This window comes from Amphiura filiformis, chromosome 13 (genome assembly GCF_039555335.1).
Source record: "Amphiura filiformis chromosome 13, Afil_fr2py, whole genome shotgun sequence".
NCBI lineage: Eukaryota > Metazoa > Echinodermata > Ophiuroidea > Amphilepidida > Amphiuridae > Amphiura > Amphiura filiformis.
Window position 1 is genome coordinate 55,535,765 of NC_092640.1, and position 17,963 is coordinate 55,553,727.

At 37.2% G+C, this 17,963-nt stretch overlaps 1 protein-coding gene across 1 annotated transcript in view; it reads right to left on the minus strand.

The window, feature by feature from the left end:
• LOC140167772 (kinase suppressor of Ras 2-like) overlaps nucleotides 1-17,963 on the minus strand; it is a gene marked incomplete in the record, with an annotated part of 102,907 nt that extends 84,944 nt beyond the window's left edge. Inside the window, 1 exon segment of the mRNA XM_072191064.1 lies at nucleotides 17,590-17,963. Within this exon segment, the coding sequence (XP_072047165.1) occupies nucleotides 17,590-17,736 (147 nt within the window).

The following is a 17,963-nucleotide window of genomic DNA, read 5'->3' on the forward strand; positions in this document are numbered from 1 at the left end:
ACGGGTAACCGCCTAGTTTAGTTATATTAATATAAAGTGGCAATGACGGTATTGGAGTAGAAAACAGGAAACATACATGTAGGAAAAGTTGATTTTGCCAAATTAAGCTCAAAATATTAGTTATTTTAAATGTACGGTACATTAAGCAGAAGGACTCAACAAAACTAGGGTTGCTTGATTTAAATCATATTGATTTAAATCAAGATTTAAATTGTCACTTTATTCACAAGATTTTTTTTCATAAAAACCACTGATTTAAAGCAACTTTTTCATTTTATACCATTTTTTTATATGCAAGTTAATTTCTTTCTTTTATTGACTGTTTTACTGCATTCCTAAATCCTAATGCTTCAACAACATTTAGATATAATTAAAATACCTCTACGATGTAATTTTATGTAAATTGACAAAAAATTCATCTTCAAGGTGCAGAATTAAAGTTAAACAGGTTTTTTTGCATGATTTTACAAAAACAATTCTTGAAACTACCCCAACCCCCTTTTCATTTTGGGCTGTATGTATTATGTCCTTGATGATGAAACCCCAACTTTAAAATCTTCATGACTGCACCATGTGCACTGTAGGCCTACATGATACAGATATAAAGTGTCATCCCCTGAAAATACTATAATAACAAAGGTTTACACTATGGGTTGGGTTCAGACGGAGTTGTTTGCTAGATTCAGCTTACAGGTCTACCCTTTTGACCTCTGACCCCCTTGGGATAAGTTGGTATGTTGCTATAACAACACAAACATGAGACAAACATGATGATAACAATCACATCAGGAATGCTATATGGCAATTATGTACATAGTGTTGCCCAAAAATTCAGCCCAAATCATGAGTCAAATAATCGAAAAAGTCACCCAATTTTTCTCCAAACCATTGGTTTCTATGGGACAGGAAATTACCGGAGGTTGCATGAGCCAATGTCGTAAAGTAGACAATTTTTATTTTAATATCATTGGTTTCTAACTAAGGGACTAAAAGATGGGCAAAAGTCACAGGGAAAATCTTCAAAATTCGCCCAACTGGGCTACCGATACAGCGGATTTGGCAACCCTGTGTACACACAGTAGTTACTTCAACAAGTCATAATGATAAACAATTGGGAGTTAGTCAGTCACATGATAAACATGAAATGCATGGGAATTCATGTTATCTCATTATTTATTGTATGTGCCATTCATTCCATATTCAACAAGCGGAATTGTAACATAAATGGGTCAATCTTACACCAGCGAAGTACTACAACAATGTAGGCCCTATATTAATTCTTGCAATTCACAATATGATACAATGCCATCGGTTGCTCTTGCGAGTCCAATTTTTGACCTCCAGGGTCGACATCGCCATTCCAGCCAACATTGCATTTCCACTCATAGACGCTGTTCACATCAGGAAATTTTCTAGACGAACCTCCAACGAAGATTGAAAATCGTTTTTTCCTAATATGTACGCACTTTTCTTCCTTCGACAAAGATTAAAATTGCTTCATTCAACAAAGCTAAAAAGGTTGTTTCGACGAAGGAATACTTTGTTTGACAAAGCTAATTTTGTAATGTGTACGCTCGGTTCGTTCAACGAAGGAAAGTGATCATGTGACTAGTGACCTTCGCCGGTTTTAATAATAGCCGGGCGTTAATAGCTTCGTTCGAGCTTTCTTAATTTTCATGAAATGTGTACAGTGCAATGTCTTCATTCGGTGTTCGTTCAGCGTAATGTGTACGCATGCTGAATTAGTTTTAAAATCAAGATTAACTTATCTTCGTCAAATGAAGAAATTTTCTAATGTGAACAGGGTCTATGCTCCACTACATGTACTGCAACAGAGCCCAAAAATACTGCTACAGATTTGGAACCACACAGTGTGCTAGTGGTGAGAAATGAACATGAACTGGTACAGTAACCAAAGATTGACCTTCTGAACTTCTTACTGAGAAGTCAAATGGTTTCTATGGGACAGGAAATTACCGGAGGTTGCATGAGCCAATGTCGTAAAGTAGACAATTTTTATTTTAATATCATTGGTTTCTAACTAAGGGACTAAAAGATGGGCAAAAGTCGCAGGGAAAATCTTCAAAATTCGCCCAACTGGGCTACCGATACAGCGGATTTGGCAACCCTGTGTACACACAGTAGTTACTTCAACAAGTCATAATGATAAACAATTGGGAGTTAGTCAGTCACATGATAAACATGAAATGCATGGGAATTCATGTTATCTCATTATTTATTGTATGTGCCATTCATTCCATATTCAACAAGCGGAATTGTAACATAAATGGGTCAATCTTACACCAGCGAAGTACTACAACAATGTAGGCCCTATATTAATTCTTGCAATTCACAATATGATACAATGCCATCGGTTGCTCTTGCGAGTCCAATTTTTGACCTCCAGGGTCGACATCGCCATTCCAGCCAACATTGCATTTCCACTCATAGACGCTGTTCACATCAGGAAATTTTCTAGACGAACCTCCAACGAAGATTGAAAATCGTTTTTCCTAATATGTACGCACTTTTCTTCCTTCGACAAAGATTAAAATTGCTTCATTCAACAAAGCTAAAAAGGTTGTTTCGACGAAGGAATACTTTGTTTGACAAAGCTAATTTTGTAATGTGTACGCTCGGTTCGTTCAACGAAGGAAAGTGATCATGTGACTAGTGACCTTCGCCGGTTTTAATAATAGCGGGCGTTAATAGCTTCGTTCGAGCTTTCTTAATTTTCATGAAATGTGTACAGTGCAATCATACTGCAATGTCTTCGTACTGTTGTCGTTCAGCATAATGTGTACGCATGCTGAATTAGTTTTAAAATCAAGATTAACTTATCTTCGTCAAATGAAGAAATTTTCTAATGTGAACAGGGTCTATGCTCCACTACATGTACTGCAACAGAGCCCAAAAATACTGCTACAGATTTGGAACCACACAGTGTGCTAGTGGTGAGAAATGAACATGAACTGGTACAGTAACCAAAGATTGACCTTCTGAACTTCTTACTGAGAAGTCAAATTCAACCACACCATGAGTGTCATAACAATAAGGCCACTTATAGTACAAGGTCGTTTTAATAATCAAAATAAAACCAGCAATTTCTCTCATTTCAAATCAAATACAATGATTTTTAAAATGTCATTGTTTACATCCTAAGAATTCTCTGCTGCCACAAATCAAGGTATTGCAGGCATATGGTCCTAGTTTCTGCAATAGCTGCCTTATAGACATTTGGCAATTTCTGCATTGTATATTGTACACTAAAAAATATGATATCTGGCAGCTATTGTAGATAGGACCTTCTTGCCCTCAGCCCCCGGCCTCAGCCCCTCTATAGATACATTTTAACAGTTAATTTATTGTATACCTTGATCAGGAAACTAAAAGATGTACACCCTTGGTTGTAAAGGTCAGTCTCCGCACAGGTATTATAGCTTTCTGCAACCTTTTCATACGTAGGCCTACCTATTGGCCTACCGTTAAAAGCTTATAAACATGTAATACATAGGACCCGCTATTATAGTGTATTATTGAAATCGGTCCAGGCCACATTGAGGCTTGGCCTGGCACCAGATTCCCAGAATCGGCTATTCCTGTTGAAATCCATACACCCAGTTACAGAGACATGACCTTACTCTTCTTATACACAGGAGTGTAGCTCTGGAGTGTAAATTTCAAATGGGGTTACCTGAATGGGTGACTCCATTTGAAATCTACTCCCTCCCCCGGGCTACTCCCCTCCCCGTGAGATTTTTAAATGTCATGTATTCCATAGGGGGTGTTGTGAATTTCAAGTTGAGTAACACAATACAATCTACATTGTACAGGGTCCTTGCCAAGAAAATCATGCACTTCTGACTTGTGTAACATTCATTATGCGACATTGGCACGCTATACCCCTGTATACCCCATTTCAAAATATTGCACATACATGTACTTAAATGCTTTGCATGCTAGCGATATAAATAAAAGTATCCCAAGTTTTGAGATATTTTCTATCAAGTGCTATCTTAAGATCACTGGGCCAATACTAGGCTTGTTTGTACTCATTTTAATGCATTTTACATGCTGATTCCAACTACAGGACTTCATGAACATTTACAATTTTGATATTTTTGAAAAAAAATTTAAACTAGTCGTCTGCAGTCGACATCCGCTTCAAAAGGGTTAATTATAAGCAAACCAAGTCAACATTAGTTTTGCTTGAACTGCATGCATAATGTTCATGTGCACTATCAACAAAGTCCTTGAGTTTTTTGTTTGCTTACTGATATCAAACCATATTTTCCATAGAGGAAAAGAATTTTATCAGAAGATTAAATAAATGATGTGCTAAAATAGTATGTAGTAATCTTATCCATTGCACAGGTTGCCGAATTCGAGTACACTAGTCAGTTACAGCCGGGGTGGTACTTAATTTTGATTTTGGTAGGAACTTGCCACTGAGAATTTGAAAGTGGACCCATTTTTTAAGAAATTTGGACCCATTGATATACGTCAAAATTTTCGGCCAAATTGAACCCAAATTGGCTTAGTTTTTACAAATTTTCTCAATTTCTCTTGGAAAATTTCAAGATTTTGGCTAGTTTGAGGCAAAATTGGGTTATTTTTAAAAAAAATTGATAAAACCTTGAAAAAAGGACCCATTCATATACCAAAATTGGCTTAGAAAAAGGGGTCATTGATATACCAAAAGGCCAAAAATGCTACCCATATTAGTGGCACGTCCCCGTATGGTCATTTGTATGAAGTACCCCCCAGGGGTCAGCCTACTGTATGTCGAAAGTTTGCTACATACAATGCAAGTCAAATTTGAAATAAGGTTCACTCCATGTCAAATCTAACCCTAACTCTACCACTACCTCTAACACTAGCAAACCTGATTCTATATTCGAATAGACTGCTCAGTGCCACTTAAGTGGGTAAGTGCAATAGCTGCTGTGTATCGGCCATACAGATGCATGAGTATATACACTATGTAAATTGCCAAATGCTCACAGGGCAGCTATTGCACTTACCCACTTCTGGCACTAAGCAGTCGATATGCAAACTCATTTTCCTTGCATTTCAGTATAAACCTTTGATATGGCCGGCTGACACATCTCAATTTGAGTCTTGAGAGTAACTAACGCCATGTTGGATTTCACGAGCGCGCGACAAATCCTCTGATACGCTAAACTTATTTTTTATTTTGAAGTTGGCAACATTGAAAATCACATTGTGTGTACATCCATAGGGAGAAACTACTGGGTACCAAACATTCATGCCAATTCAAGCAGGGTCAGAAATTCGGCGAGAATCCGAGAATCCATTCTCGCAAAGATTCTCGTCAACAAAATTGCAAGAATCTAAATGGATTCTCGTAAATATTTCAATTTATCATACAAAGTTATATGGCGAGAATCCATGGATTCTCGCAAAATTCCACTGGGAGAATCCAAAAGGATTCTCGTACTTTGTTGCGAATTTCTGACCCTATCAAGCCACTCTGTTACTGCTTCTGCACCATGCTCAGTACATGTATGGATTGCGGAGGACCCTAACCCTAACCAACCCATGGTTTTTTACTATCGGAAGGAAAGAAGAAATGAAAAGGAGAGAAGATGAACAAAGAAGTCACTTGGTACCCACGCGATTCGAACCTCGTACCCATCGCATGCCACGCAGAAGATCACCGACCAGTAGCCACGGGGGTTAAGCTGACCAGTTCAACGATTCACTGGGTATAGGACTCAGGCTGATCGCATCATCACATCACATGGATGCATGTATGCGCAGTGGTTTTCATAGTGAGCTTTATTTTAGCGAGTTTCAGGCCAGGGTTATATGGAAAAGAGTCCTGAAAAGAGTACAAATCTAACTTTCATTTAAAATCAAATACACTATGTATGATTGCACACAAATTATTTGAAGGAAATGGTTTTACATTTCATGGGACCTGTTCAATAAATAGTTATTATTTTATGTATTACTAATTTGTGCTGGGTCCCTTGTTGTGCTAAGGAATCAAGGCCATGGGTGGCATGGTATGGGAAAACAAGGTACTCAAACTTTTTGTGTTGCTTTTGGTTTTGATTTTTTTGACCTGGGAAAACTACAAGTTCTTGTATTTTCGGATATATGGAGGGTATGTGCTTATACCAATGTAAGTACATGTTATTATATCATATGTTTACAAACTTGAACCGATTTCTTTTCAATGACCATGGTGTTGAATTGGAAAACAAGTTGCTGATTTCCCAGCGTGGAGCAAAATTTGCTATCAAATTAAATTCTGTTTTGAATTTTGTCTGATTTGATTCGATGCTGAATTTGTATTTAATAGGAAGGTCAAATTTGTTTGCCTGTTGATAGCTGATACACCATCTACGGTCAGGATCCGGCAAACCGGAAGTGGTGAGGATCTACCATCATCATTCTGAAGATGTCTATCGCCCATGATAGACGAAACCGTCAATCGTGAGTAAATTTCTGGTTTTGTGCAAACGAAATTTATTTAATCTAAACAACATGTTCATTTACATAAATAGCAAAAAAGTTCTTAGAATTCACTTCTGATGCATTGGAAGTCATTACTTTTGAATTATGATGGATTGTGGCTGTAATTGATTTAATACGACTTTTACCCAGTGTGTAGGGGATACTGGCTGGAAATACGAGTCAATGAGTATAAGGCAGACACCGGGGGCAGACACCATTCAATTTTGATTCACTAGTCTATGATCAGCGTTCCAATCAAGATTCAAGAAGACAATTTTTTTTATCTATTCCAGTTGGAATGAACATGACCTTAATCTTCGACACAGAAAGTGTGAATCTCAGATAATTAGCCCCACTATAGGGCCTTTCAAACATGCAATACTCCACACTTCCCAGCATGGAGAATCGCTAAACCCAATGACCGCTCCACCTGCAAAATAAAAAGGGGGAGCGGTCACTGTGTTTCAGGTTAAAAGGTCCAATCTAGTACTTATTTCACTTGGGGATACCTGAATGGGAATTTGAAATCTACATCTCCTGTGTCTTTCAGAGTGTGTAAGGATTTCAACTGGAACAGCCCACTGTGGTTGTCCACCAGACGTGCGAGTCATGATCATAGCACCATACTTGTATGTACACCTAGCACAAAAATAACTTAAGTACTCAGTTTTATTATCCGCCATTGTTCCCAAGTCGTTCAATAAACACACATCCAAAATACATTTTGTTAAAATGGCATATCCACAGTCTCCCCCCCCCCCCCCCACTTTTTTACAATAAAAAGATTTTTATACCACTGGAAACCGCTGGCTACATCAAGTTTATTTGCAGATTAATTCATATAGCAAAAATATCGTCAAATTTGAATTAAAGTTCTGGTGTACCAAAACGACATTACAATCAGCGGCCTGGATGGAGCAGAACTTACACATGCATATAAACGCTCACATACTAAATCAGAATCAACAGAAGTTTTGGGAATAAGCTTTTTTTGTGGATATCTACAAATACTTGTTAGGGAATATGTTTTCTTAAAATTTGACAGCTTTAACTAAGTTTTGTTCACTGAACATTGAGAAAAATGGAAGTATGTTACATTTTCGTATTGATCCAAATCAAATGTGACACTTAGATTGCCAACGGGCATCATACAGGAATGGATAGCCATAGGCCCTGCCATAGGCCAATAGCCAGGATTTATTTTGAGGGTGTGGGTATTAGCCTATAGAGGGTGCGAGGAACTCAAAAAGTGAACCTATATGTGTGAATTTTTCCTTTATTTTTTAAGAAAAGTCTAATTTCAACATATTTCCTGAAAAAAAGCGACCAATAATACATGGTGTATGGTAGCCTTAATTCATTAGCTTAGTAACTAAGCATCTGAATTAGCTTGAATTTGTAAGCTCTGTTTCCCTCAAAGTCAAAATTCCCCCCAATATTTTTCCAGGAAAAAGTGACTGAAATGCATGTATTGCAACACACACTATTTTGTAAGACAAATGTATGTTCCTCAACTGGGGTGGTAGCTACATTGTAAACCAAATAATTTGAATTGTCATTGTCACATGATGATGATGTATGAGTACATGAGAAAAGGTCAATAGCATGACATCGAGCTTGGCAACCTGCTCAGTGAAGTTTTGCTTGATGTACATGTGTGTTCCTTCCTACATACATACGATTCTGGAAGAAAAAAGGTGGCACACTTACAATGAACAAACTAATTGAAATGTGTGCCAAATCAAAACTGGAAAGGCCCGTGCACAGTCTATGAAACATGCATGCAATATTATGCCAATATAATAATAATAATATACGGCGCTTACTATAGCGCAATACCAAACATGTTCATTGCGCTTTACAAAATAAGAACTTATACACTACATGGTCTTATGCAACAAGCAATATTAAAATCTACACACAAAAAACAACATTAATACAAATGTGTCTTGAGCGAGCGTTTGAAAATGTCAACAGATGGAGAAGATCTTATTGAGAGATGTATGTTATTCCAGAGGCGTGAGCCGAAGACACTGAAGGAGCCATCACCGATACATTTCTGAGATCTTGGAATGGTAAGGCAGCTCTGGTCTTTTGATGAGCGTAGACCGTCCTGTGACGGTTTGTGGGTTTGTACGCATTCCTCAAGGTAGATTGGTGATAGACCATTCAATGTCTTGTAGATATGAAGAAGAACTTTGAATTGGATACGTTTGTCAACTGGAAGCCAGTGTAAAGAGTTGAGCAACGGTGATGATGAGTGACGGTGATGATGAATGACGACGGGGAACCTGGAAAATGATACGGGCAGCTCTGTTCTGAAGGCGTTGAAGCCTGGTGGTATCCTTTCCTCTACAACAACTTAGAAGCGCATTTGCGTAATCTAGCACAGGGGGGGTGAAGCACACCCCCTGTATCTCACCCCAATACCCCCCAAAAGAAACATTCTGATGCTGCTACTGCATGTACTGGTAGTACATGTAGGCCAATGTATAGGCTATGTACCTGCAATTTTTAAAAAATGTGAATCTCACCAGCAAAGGTAAGTCATTCAAATTGTCAAATGACGATTTGAAAGACGTGTAAAACTAAAAATAAAAATACCAAATGTTTGGTATTTTTGAAATGAAAAATTCGGCAAAAAACAAAGAAAATAGCAGTACTGACTACAGACTACTGACGAAGTTGAAGCCCCATTCATATAGGCCTACACGTAGAGCTAATTTTACTGTCAGCATATAAATTATATAAATGCCTTATTTTGTCTTAAAATACTGTACACAGCTTTCGGCTGAACCACTAGCAGCCTAGGTTAGCACATCTATGTATGTATGACGATGACAAAGGTACCAAAATCTGGATTTTGTTGATTTTTATGATCATCTGAATGGGCATAGACTGCTCCGCATTCCGTTTTTGATAAACAATTCATACCATTCCATGCATAAAACACAACACATCCCTGGTGACTGCCCTGCCCAGAGAAAAAGCATTTTTCCCATGGACAGCTAGCTGTTGGATCAGAACAGGTCATTGGTAGATTTTCCATGATCAGAAGGATTAGAGGGATGATCTTTTAAAATGGTCTACTACAGTAGACTAGAATGGGCCTTAATGATGCTCCTATTGACAACCCTGGTATCACTTTTCATACCAAGGTGAAGGTCACAATATGCACTCAACCACCCAACCCAATCATGATCATTTATCTAGTTCAGGTCAAGGTTTTAGAGGGTGACCTACAATGTACACAAATATTCAAGGTTAGAAAAAAATCATACAATGTATGTTTCTAACCTTGGGGTGTTTTCACTTGAACATTGTCCGAAGTTTCCAGGAACTACATGTAAATGTGGTGCCAGGAATATTATGATGAGTCACTTTAGGCCGAGTAAAAATAAAAATATGTTTCTCGTCCGGGTTTTTGAAAATTAGGAGGATGAGGGGCTTTTTATTTTCTATTTTTTATTGGAAAACGACGCTAAATATAGGCCCTACCTGTATTTGGAACCATATTTTGGGTAGCTTTTTCAAATTTCTTTTTATTTTGTAAACTTTCAGTTATAACTTGTTGAAAAAGATGTTTCAGAAGTTGAAACTTATTTTATGGCTTTGTAAATGCTACAATACATCATTTAAGAAGAGTTTTGTGATCACTAGAGGGGCCTACCTCTCAAAACAATAAAATAAAAAGGGCCTCCTCCTTTTTCTCAGATATCAATCTGTATGTCGAGGAGAGCGCGGACGAGAAACATGTATTTTTTTTTACTTGGCCTTATCATTGAACAGCAGAGGCTCTGGAAGATGTAGCCTTCTATTAGCGTGTTTCTATTGAGTCCCCTGCATTTTACCGGTAAAACTGTTCGCCGTCAAATAGCGGTGAAAGGCGGATAACGGTCAGTTTCCATTGCACGTTGTTTACCGGTAAACACTTTCGATGAACAGCGTCAATTGACACACCTTTAAAGTTTGCCGGCGAAAGGTCGTGCACTGGGGTCAATCCCCGAGTCAATCGCAAAGCATTGTGGATTTTAATATTGTAGTAGGCCTATTTTCTTAATTGTTTGGCTAAAAATGAGGTAGCAAACATCATGAACATGAGAAAAGAAGACTGAAGAATAATGTTTTTTTATTAGCGTTTTCATTCGTTCTCGTACATCAAATTACGCCATTGGGAAATCCCCCTCAGTGATATCGACGTGAGTACTCAGTATTGTTGCGCGCAAAAAAAATAGGTCTTGGAATTTCATCTTTCACAGTTTAATTTCAGTTAATTCTTTTAAGCGAATAGTAATTTAACATCGACAACATAATATTAAATTCATGAAATCTTTCTAATTTTCTGAAGCACACACCGCTGCGGATCCGAGTTGATTTCTATTTTTTTTTTCGCATGCACAGCTGGATTCATCCGCTGATGTTGTTGTTGTTGTTGTTTTATTTCATGGCTTTTACTAGGGTCATAAATCATAACTCATGTTAAATATTTAGCATAATATGTATAATGCAGGGATAATGCATTATGAATATTTCTTCCATTTACTTTATTTATAGCAAGTGAGTCAAATATTTGTATGTGATTTAGGCCTAAGAATTTTTATGAACGGAATTGTATAAAGCTAGCTCATGATGCAGAGGTCAATTTCGCGACTCAACGTCCGTTTTCTTCCCTGTATGCGCATTCAATCGGAACGGAGTGAGTTTCTATTGACGCTTACGGTAAGCGTCCCGCTTTTTCCTTCCTCAAGAAGGAAAACGTTACCGGTAAAAACTCGCCCCTGTCTACCGGTAAATAGCGGGGAAGGTCAGTTTCTATTGAGCAGAAATAATCCCTTTACCGTCTTTTTACCGGTAAACGGTCCCAATAGAAACACGCCTTATGAGGTGCAAAAATCGCGAAATACAGAGTGGGGGTGTCTGAAGCGTGAAAGTTTTTGAAATGTATGTAATATGCATTTTTACATGAATTACATGTATGTGTGTATTTGAAAATACTTTAAAATAATGAATTTTAGGTGTACCTAGAAAATTATGAATTTTACCTTTTACCCAACTTCTGAATTTCATCCTCAAATTATGAATTTTACCCTCAAATTATTGGGGCCTTAGGGTATTTGGGCCCCACCAAAGGGGGGTTAGGGTTTGAATAACCAGAAACCAGGCCAGAAAAAACTAGAAACGAGCTAGAATCTTCCAAGTGTACGAGACAGTGATGGTTTTTTGTGTACGCATGATGGTTCCAATTAGGGGCACTTTTCAAGAAATGTCCGCGGAATTTTCGAGGACAAAATTGTTCGCGATTGTCCAAATTAGGGGTGTTTTGGAGCAAAATTGTCCTTGAAATGAAAAATAGGGTGTATTTCTAGGACTTTCGTCCGCGTTTTACCGCTACAGTTTTTGTTTTTTGTATTTTTTCTGGCCGTTTTTTTAGTTGTTCCACACAAAAATTGATAGGGTATTTTTTCCGATAAAAATTGTCCTCATTTCCCCATAAAATAGGGGAAAAAATTCAAAAGCGTTCTTGAAATGGTAAAAATAGGGGCATTTATTTCGGGAAAATGTCCTCGATAAAAAATAGGGGAGGTATTTGGGGGGAAAATTGTCCTTGATAGGGGGTAAAATTGATTCCCAGTGAAATTGGGGTAATTTTCAAATCCTGGAACGGTCATACATGTACGTCCTACCTTTAAATAAAAACCGAACCCACCGGTTATTTCTCTCTAGTCCTATAAATGGCTGTATTATTGGGGGTGCCAGCCCCCCAGCTTGTTTAGGATTAAGGCTTAGGTTAGGGTTAGGGTGAAGTTATAAGGTAAGGGTGTTGGGTTTTTGAACTAATTATGACTCTTCTGACTATGGACATACATTGTACACTGTAGTACCAACACCTGTTTCTGATTTGTCTTTTCACAAAATTTCTGATGAATTTTGGTGAACAAAAAATTGCATCAAATCAAAAGGCTATTTTTTCATATCAATTTGAATTTAAACAACCAAATTCTCTATGTGTGTGTGCATAATGTTGGGGTGTGTGTTGTAGTTGTATATTGTCAGGAGGTGTAGAAAATCAAATTTTGCAAGGGGCTATGGAAGGCCGATGAGGAAGGCGACGTCCACCAACATCTTGGACTAAATAATGATGTGAAGCTGGTTTCTAACCAAGGAATGCAAGTATAAATTGTGTGTTCTCATGTAGTTAGAGGATACAATTACGCAAAAGGCATTATAGCGCGTATTATTTCCATACCACGTCACACGCAGATGTCAATCATGTTTGGCGGACTAGCCGGACTTCCACACCACGGTTGTTTACTAATGGCGACCTACACAACACATACATGTATAACATTGTTATGTTCTGTAATTCATGTATAACGCAAATGAAAAGTTGATCGGGAAAACTATTATTGTAGACCTTGTATACAATGTGTAAAACTATGTGTACTGCTATATGCACACTATATCCAGGATACTGGATACGGTACTAGATTTCTTGATCAAATAAAAACATTGCTCATGGAACTTTGTCACAAATTGTTCCATGTACAAATAATTTGGTCTTGACTTGGCTAGCCTAGGTACATCATGTTAGTATGTTAACGCGGCTGTGTACTCTAGCCATTGTTTCTTTCTCAAAATTGAGTTTTTATGATATGTTTGTACCTTGTTATGTTTTTTATAAATACAAGGAATGAAAATCCAGATTTGTAAACTCCAACTGCAATATTTTAAGGATTTTATTTCACTATTCCACTCGTGTTTGAAATTGAAAAGGAAAGAAAATCTTTGTTGAACCAGCAAGGTACACGCCACAAGAACAACTCATCGCGTTGCGTGTCGCGCAATTTGTTAACGCACAAATCTGCTGACGATACGCCGACGCTTATCTGCATACGCTGGCGCATATTATGGAAACACCACGGAAGCACTGATTTCACAAAAACCTAGTGGTCAAATGGCTCCGCTTTTAGCTGATAAAATGTGGGTTTTTTCAAGTTCTTTCCCCGATTTAAATATCAAGTTATGAATGGATTTCGCTCAAACTTCTCAAGGGGCTGTGGATTTACCCGATGTTCACGTAATATAAGTTACAAAAACGAAAACTGTCGCATTCTCCTGTGAAATTCGATGAAAGTGCAAAATGTGACCACTTTAAACTGCAACGGCCATTATTTCAATGTTCATTTTCTCGGTAAAATGACGACTTAGGTACACGATAACTCAATAAATACAGCATCTATAGGTAAGCAAATATGATCATCGTAAAAAGCATGATCGACTCAAGAAACGGTTTTCTCATTTTTTTATATTTTTGGTCTATTTCCGATTTTGGGCATCATTTTGTGCAAATAGTCGTTTTTGAATTTTAAAAAGTTCATTTTGATGCCTTATATGGTCAATATCTCAAAAAATAAGGCCAATATCAAAAAAATAAAAAAACCGCTTTTTGGAATGGAGCCTCAAGATTGAGCTAAAAACAAAATAAAATATTTTGGAAAGAGTGTTTTTTGTTATGATGTACCTAACAAATATTGCCAAAAACTCACTTTTTGTGATTTTCTTCAAAATTGTTGTTTTTACCCCAAATCTGTATTTATATTAAGATTTATTGATGTCTTGCCTTCATAAAAATGTATACTTTTATATGTTTTATGCTGAATAATTACAAAGTTATTGCACTTTTACTACATGCATGTCTGAGAGTACACAGCCACCTTAAAGGGGGTAACCCTATTGGTTTTGGATATGGATTGTCTTTAAAATTACATAATAATATCAAATATCGCCTTCCTTTATGCTGCTTTGTGAAAAAAGCGAGAGCATTTTCAGCGTAAATGTGAATAAATAGCCAAATTTGCAATCCAATACCTTGGTATACGTGAATTGCATTCTGGGCAGGCAATGACGAATGCTGACATGCTGTACAATGCCCGGCCCGTATTGAACGGAAAATGTTTTTATTTTCGTACCGTTTCAGAAAAAAAGGAAACAAAATATATTTCCCCTTGCAATATGTACATTTCAAATGAATATAAAAAAAGTTTGGGTAAAATGGAGAGGAAAAAAAACCTTCCGAGACCGGGTTTTGAACCGGTACCTCTCGGTAAAAAACAAACGCTAGTCAATTGAGCTATTCAGCACACCACGCTTGCTCTTGCCGTTTAATAACTATATCGGCAAACCGCTCCTCAGCAGTTAGTGTGGTTCGCTTTTTCACAGAATGTGTATGACGCGAAACCAAAGTAGCTGTTGCGGTGACTGATATTTCGCTCAGAATTCCTCCCAGAATTCCAAAGTATTTACCATTGTTTACAAACTGGTATACCTGTAAAAACCGCTGTGATTCATGATTTCTCCGGAAATACATCGACTTGGAGCGTCAAATTTCAGGATAGTAATGAGAAAAATAGTATCTATTCAGTACGACAGCAACTTCGTGACCTCTTTTGTTCGACAGAAAATTTATACGGGTTGGTGAACACGGGTTACGTAACACAATGTTGAAATTTTAGCCATCAAACGCTTTTTATCAAAATAGCTCCAGAAATGGAAGACACGAGTCGTATATTGCTCCATTCATGTACCCTGACCACAGATAAGACATCAAACATTTGTGTAAAGCAACAAATAACGTGTAAAAGTTGAATTAAATGGGAAAAAGAAGCTTAAACATGTCCAAAGTAGCTCGGAAAATGAGAAAAATTGCATGTCACGAACACAAAAATGTTCATATCATCAAGCAAGAAAAAGCGCCGAATCAAAAATGGGTGTCATGTTATAGAATAACTTAAGTTAGCTTGCCTGAAAATTTCGTGAATTTTGGTTGGGGTATATTGTCAGTCGATATTGAACATGTTGAAATGTTTATCTTTGTGCGTGACTACTGTCACGCCATATATTGTACTCTGACCGCTGTTTTTCCTGCAAAGAAACTTTCATTGTCAATTGTCCATTGTTGGTTATTTAACTTGAAAATAATACTCCCAACGTTCAAACAATTTTAAAAGTCAGCATAAAGGTTTCTGTTACATTATTTGGACGGTGTTAATTCATTCCAGAAATAGAATGCACGAGTGAGCCACTGATTGGGAATAACATTGCTATTATTGTCACCGAATTAATCATATCTCTGGTATGGCTTAGTGGTAAATACATGTATTTGGAAGTTCGATCTTGGTTCGAACCCATAAGTACCTCTCTTTGATTTTTGATTTGATTTTAACTCATATTTTTAAATCCTAGTTTTCATATTTTTTATTAAAGCCATAATATACGATTTCGGGCAAATTTGAAGTTTTGTTATTCCAAAATTATAACAATATTTATAATATTAGTAAATAACTGTCAGGAAGGTTTTCACGTTACATTTGAAGCAGAAGTAGCGAAATAAAAATGAAAGAAAACACTTAATATCTTGACCGCTTTACTGTGGTGTTCTATGGGGAATTAGTCTTAATAAGACATCAAAGTTATAGTTGCTCTATCTAGACAACGAACTTGGCTGATTCAATTAGGTGTACTCCGAGGTGTATGTTGGACATTGTGTAAAAATTACAAATATGCCAAAATATTAGGTTTGAAATTCGTGCATCTCATGATTTGATATGTAGGCCTATGCATAAAAGCTCATAAAATATGTTGCCGATAGGGGAGGGTCTAAAAAAATTAAAAAATCGTGAAAATCTGTGTTGGCGTTCCTTTATTTGATAGGCCTATATATATTCTTGAACTTTTAAAAATTAAGTTTGACATGCTTTATTTGATTATTTCATATTGAAAGCTACTGAACTTAAATGCATTTTTTTTAAAGATATGAACTCGAATGTATGATTAGGCTTAAACATGAACAAGAAATAAATCATGAAAAAAGTGGGCCTTCAAGCTGACATTCATTAGGCCTAATTATTAAAGACAAAAGGGAGAGGAAAAAAGAAAAGAAAAACGAACTGAAAAATTCCACATAATCGATTAGATAACATGGGAATCGAACTCTCAACCTTCCGCACTGCATACCTTCGCTCTGTCCACTAAGCCATCGCAACTTGTTCGGGCGAAGGGTATTCTTTTGCTATGTTATTTCTCGTTCAACATGTTCAAGGATCTCACTCAACAACAATCTTTTCAAAACTGCTTGTACTTCAGTTAAATGAGATGATACTACCTACTACAATATTTTGTTACACAATAGAGTATTTTGTATTTATAAAATATATAACAATAGACATTTTTAATTGCTATATTAATCAACATAACATGTATAATAGACAGCGCCGGCTGGCATCCATTTCGTGAAGCATCGTGACACTTGCAACGCGTCGCTCACGACACGAGGAATCAAAGAACGCAACTTTTCAACCTACGACTAGGTTGTTCCACCACGCATTTTCGCTGAAATTTTAATACAAGCTGTGATTAATTAATGTTTATCACAACAGAAAAGCATTAGACCGGCGTTTCCTCAAAGCTGTAGATATAACCATTTTAGTGATCGTGACATGCATTTTCTCTCATTTTTTAGACTACTTGGCGCACCAAAAGCATTAATTTTTTCCACAATAATTCAACTTTTACACGTTATTTTTTGCCTTATACTCATGTTTCATATCTTATCTATGGGCTCAATATGGAAATGAAGGGAGAAAGCGACTCGTGTATTCCATTTTTTGATGTTTTCTGAAAAACCGTATTTGCCACCTGATTTTCAATATTGCGTTCACGTAACAGCAGAGGTCACGCCGGTAAAATTACGGAAGTGAGCTAAGTTGCTGTCGTACTGTATTATGTGATACCAAAACCTCATCAACAATGAAAAAAATCGGGGGGATGATGCTGTCGATCGGGTTACGGACCTTTAATGTTTAATATGACTGACCACAGCTGCATAGAACAAAGTAGCAACTTGCTTTGTACTTGTAGGCCTTGTTGGAACTTGGTATGTACACAGAGCGTACCATGGTACATGTACAAGAAACAGGAAGTTGTTCTCATTGGTACCAGCAGTGTAATAAATAGTACACTCACTGCCATGTCTGCAGTGGCTGCACACTCACTGCATGCAGTAAAAACATGACATAACAATGTTGCAGTACAAAATGCACTTACCTCCACAGTTTTCTTCTCGTATTGTTGTAATTCACTTGTAGAAAGCTTTCTCATGCCATCGAGATATTCAATTTTACCATCAATCACTGATTGTATAGCTCGCAGGTTTTCCAACACCTTCTCAGACGTTAAATATTCCTCCGTCATTATGCCGTTTCTCCTGCCTGATCGCAGCCGGCTATTTTGATCAGTCAGCTGCCCAGGAGAAAAGGGTCAGCCGTCTTAAACGGCTAGACAGTTGTGCAGTTTCACAAAATAACAATCAAAACACGGATTTTCGTGCATTTTCGGCAGTGTCGCAATGGTACAATTGAGACAACACTACGTGACATTTTTAACTACTACAGGATCGTCGTACAGCTTGTAGTATACGA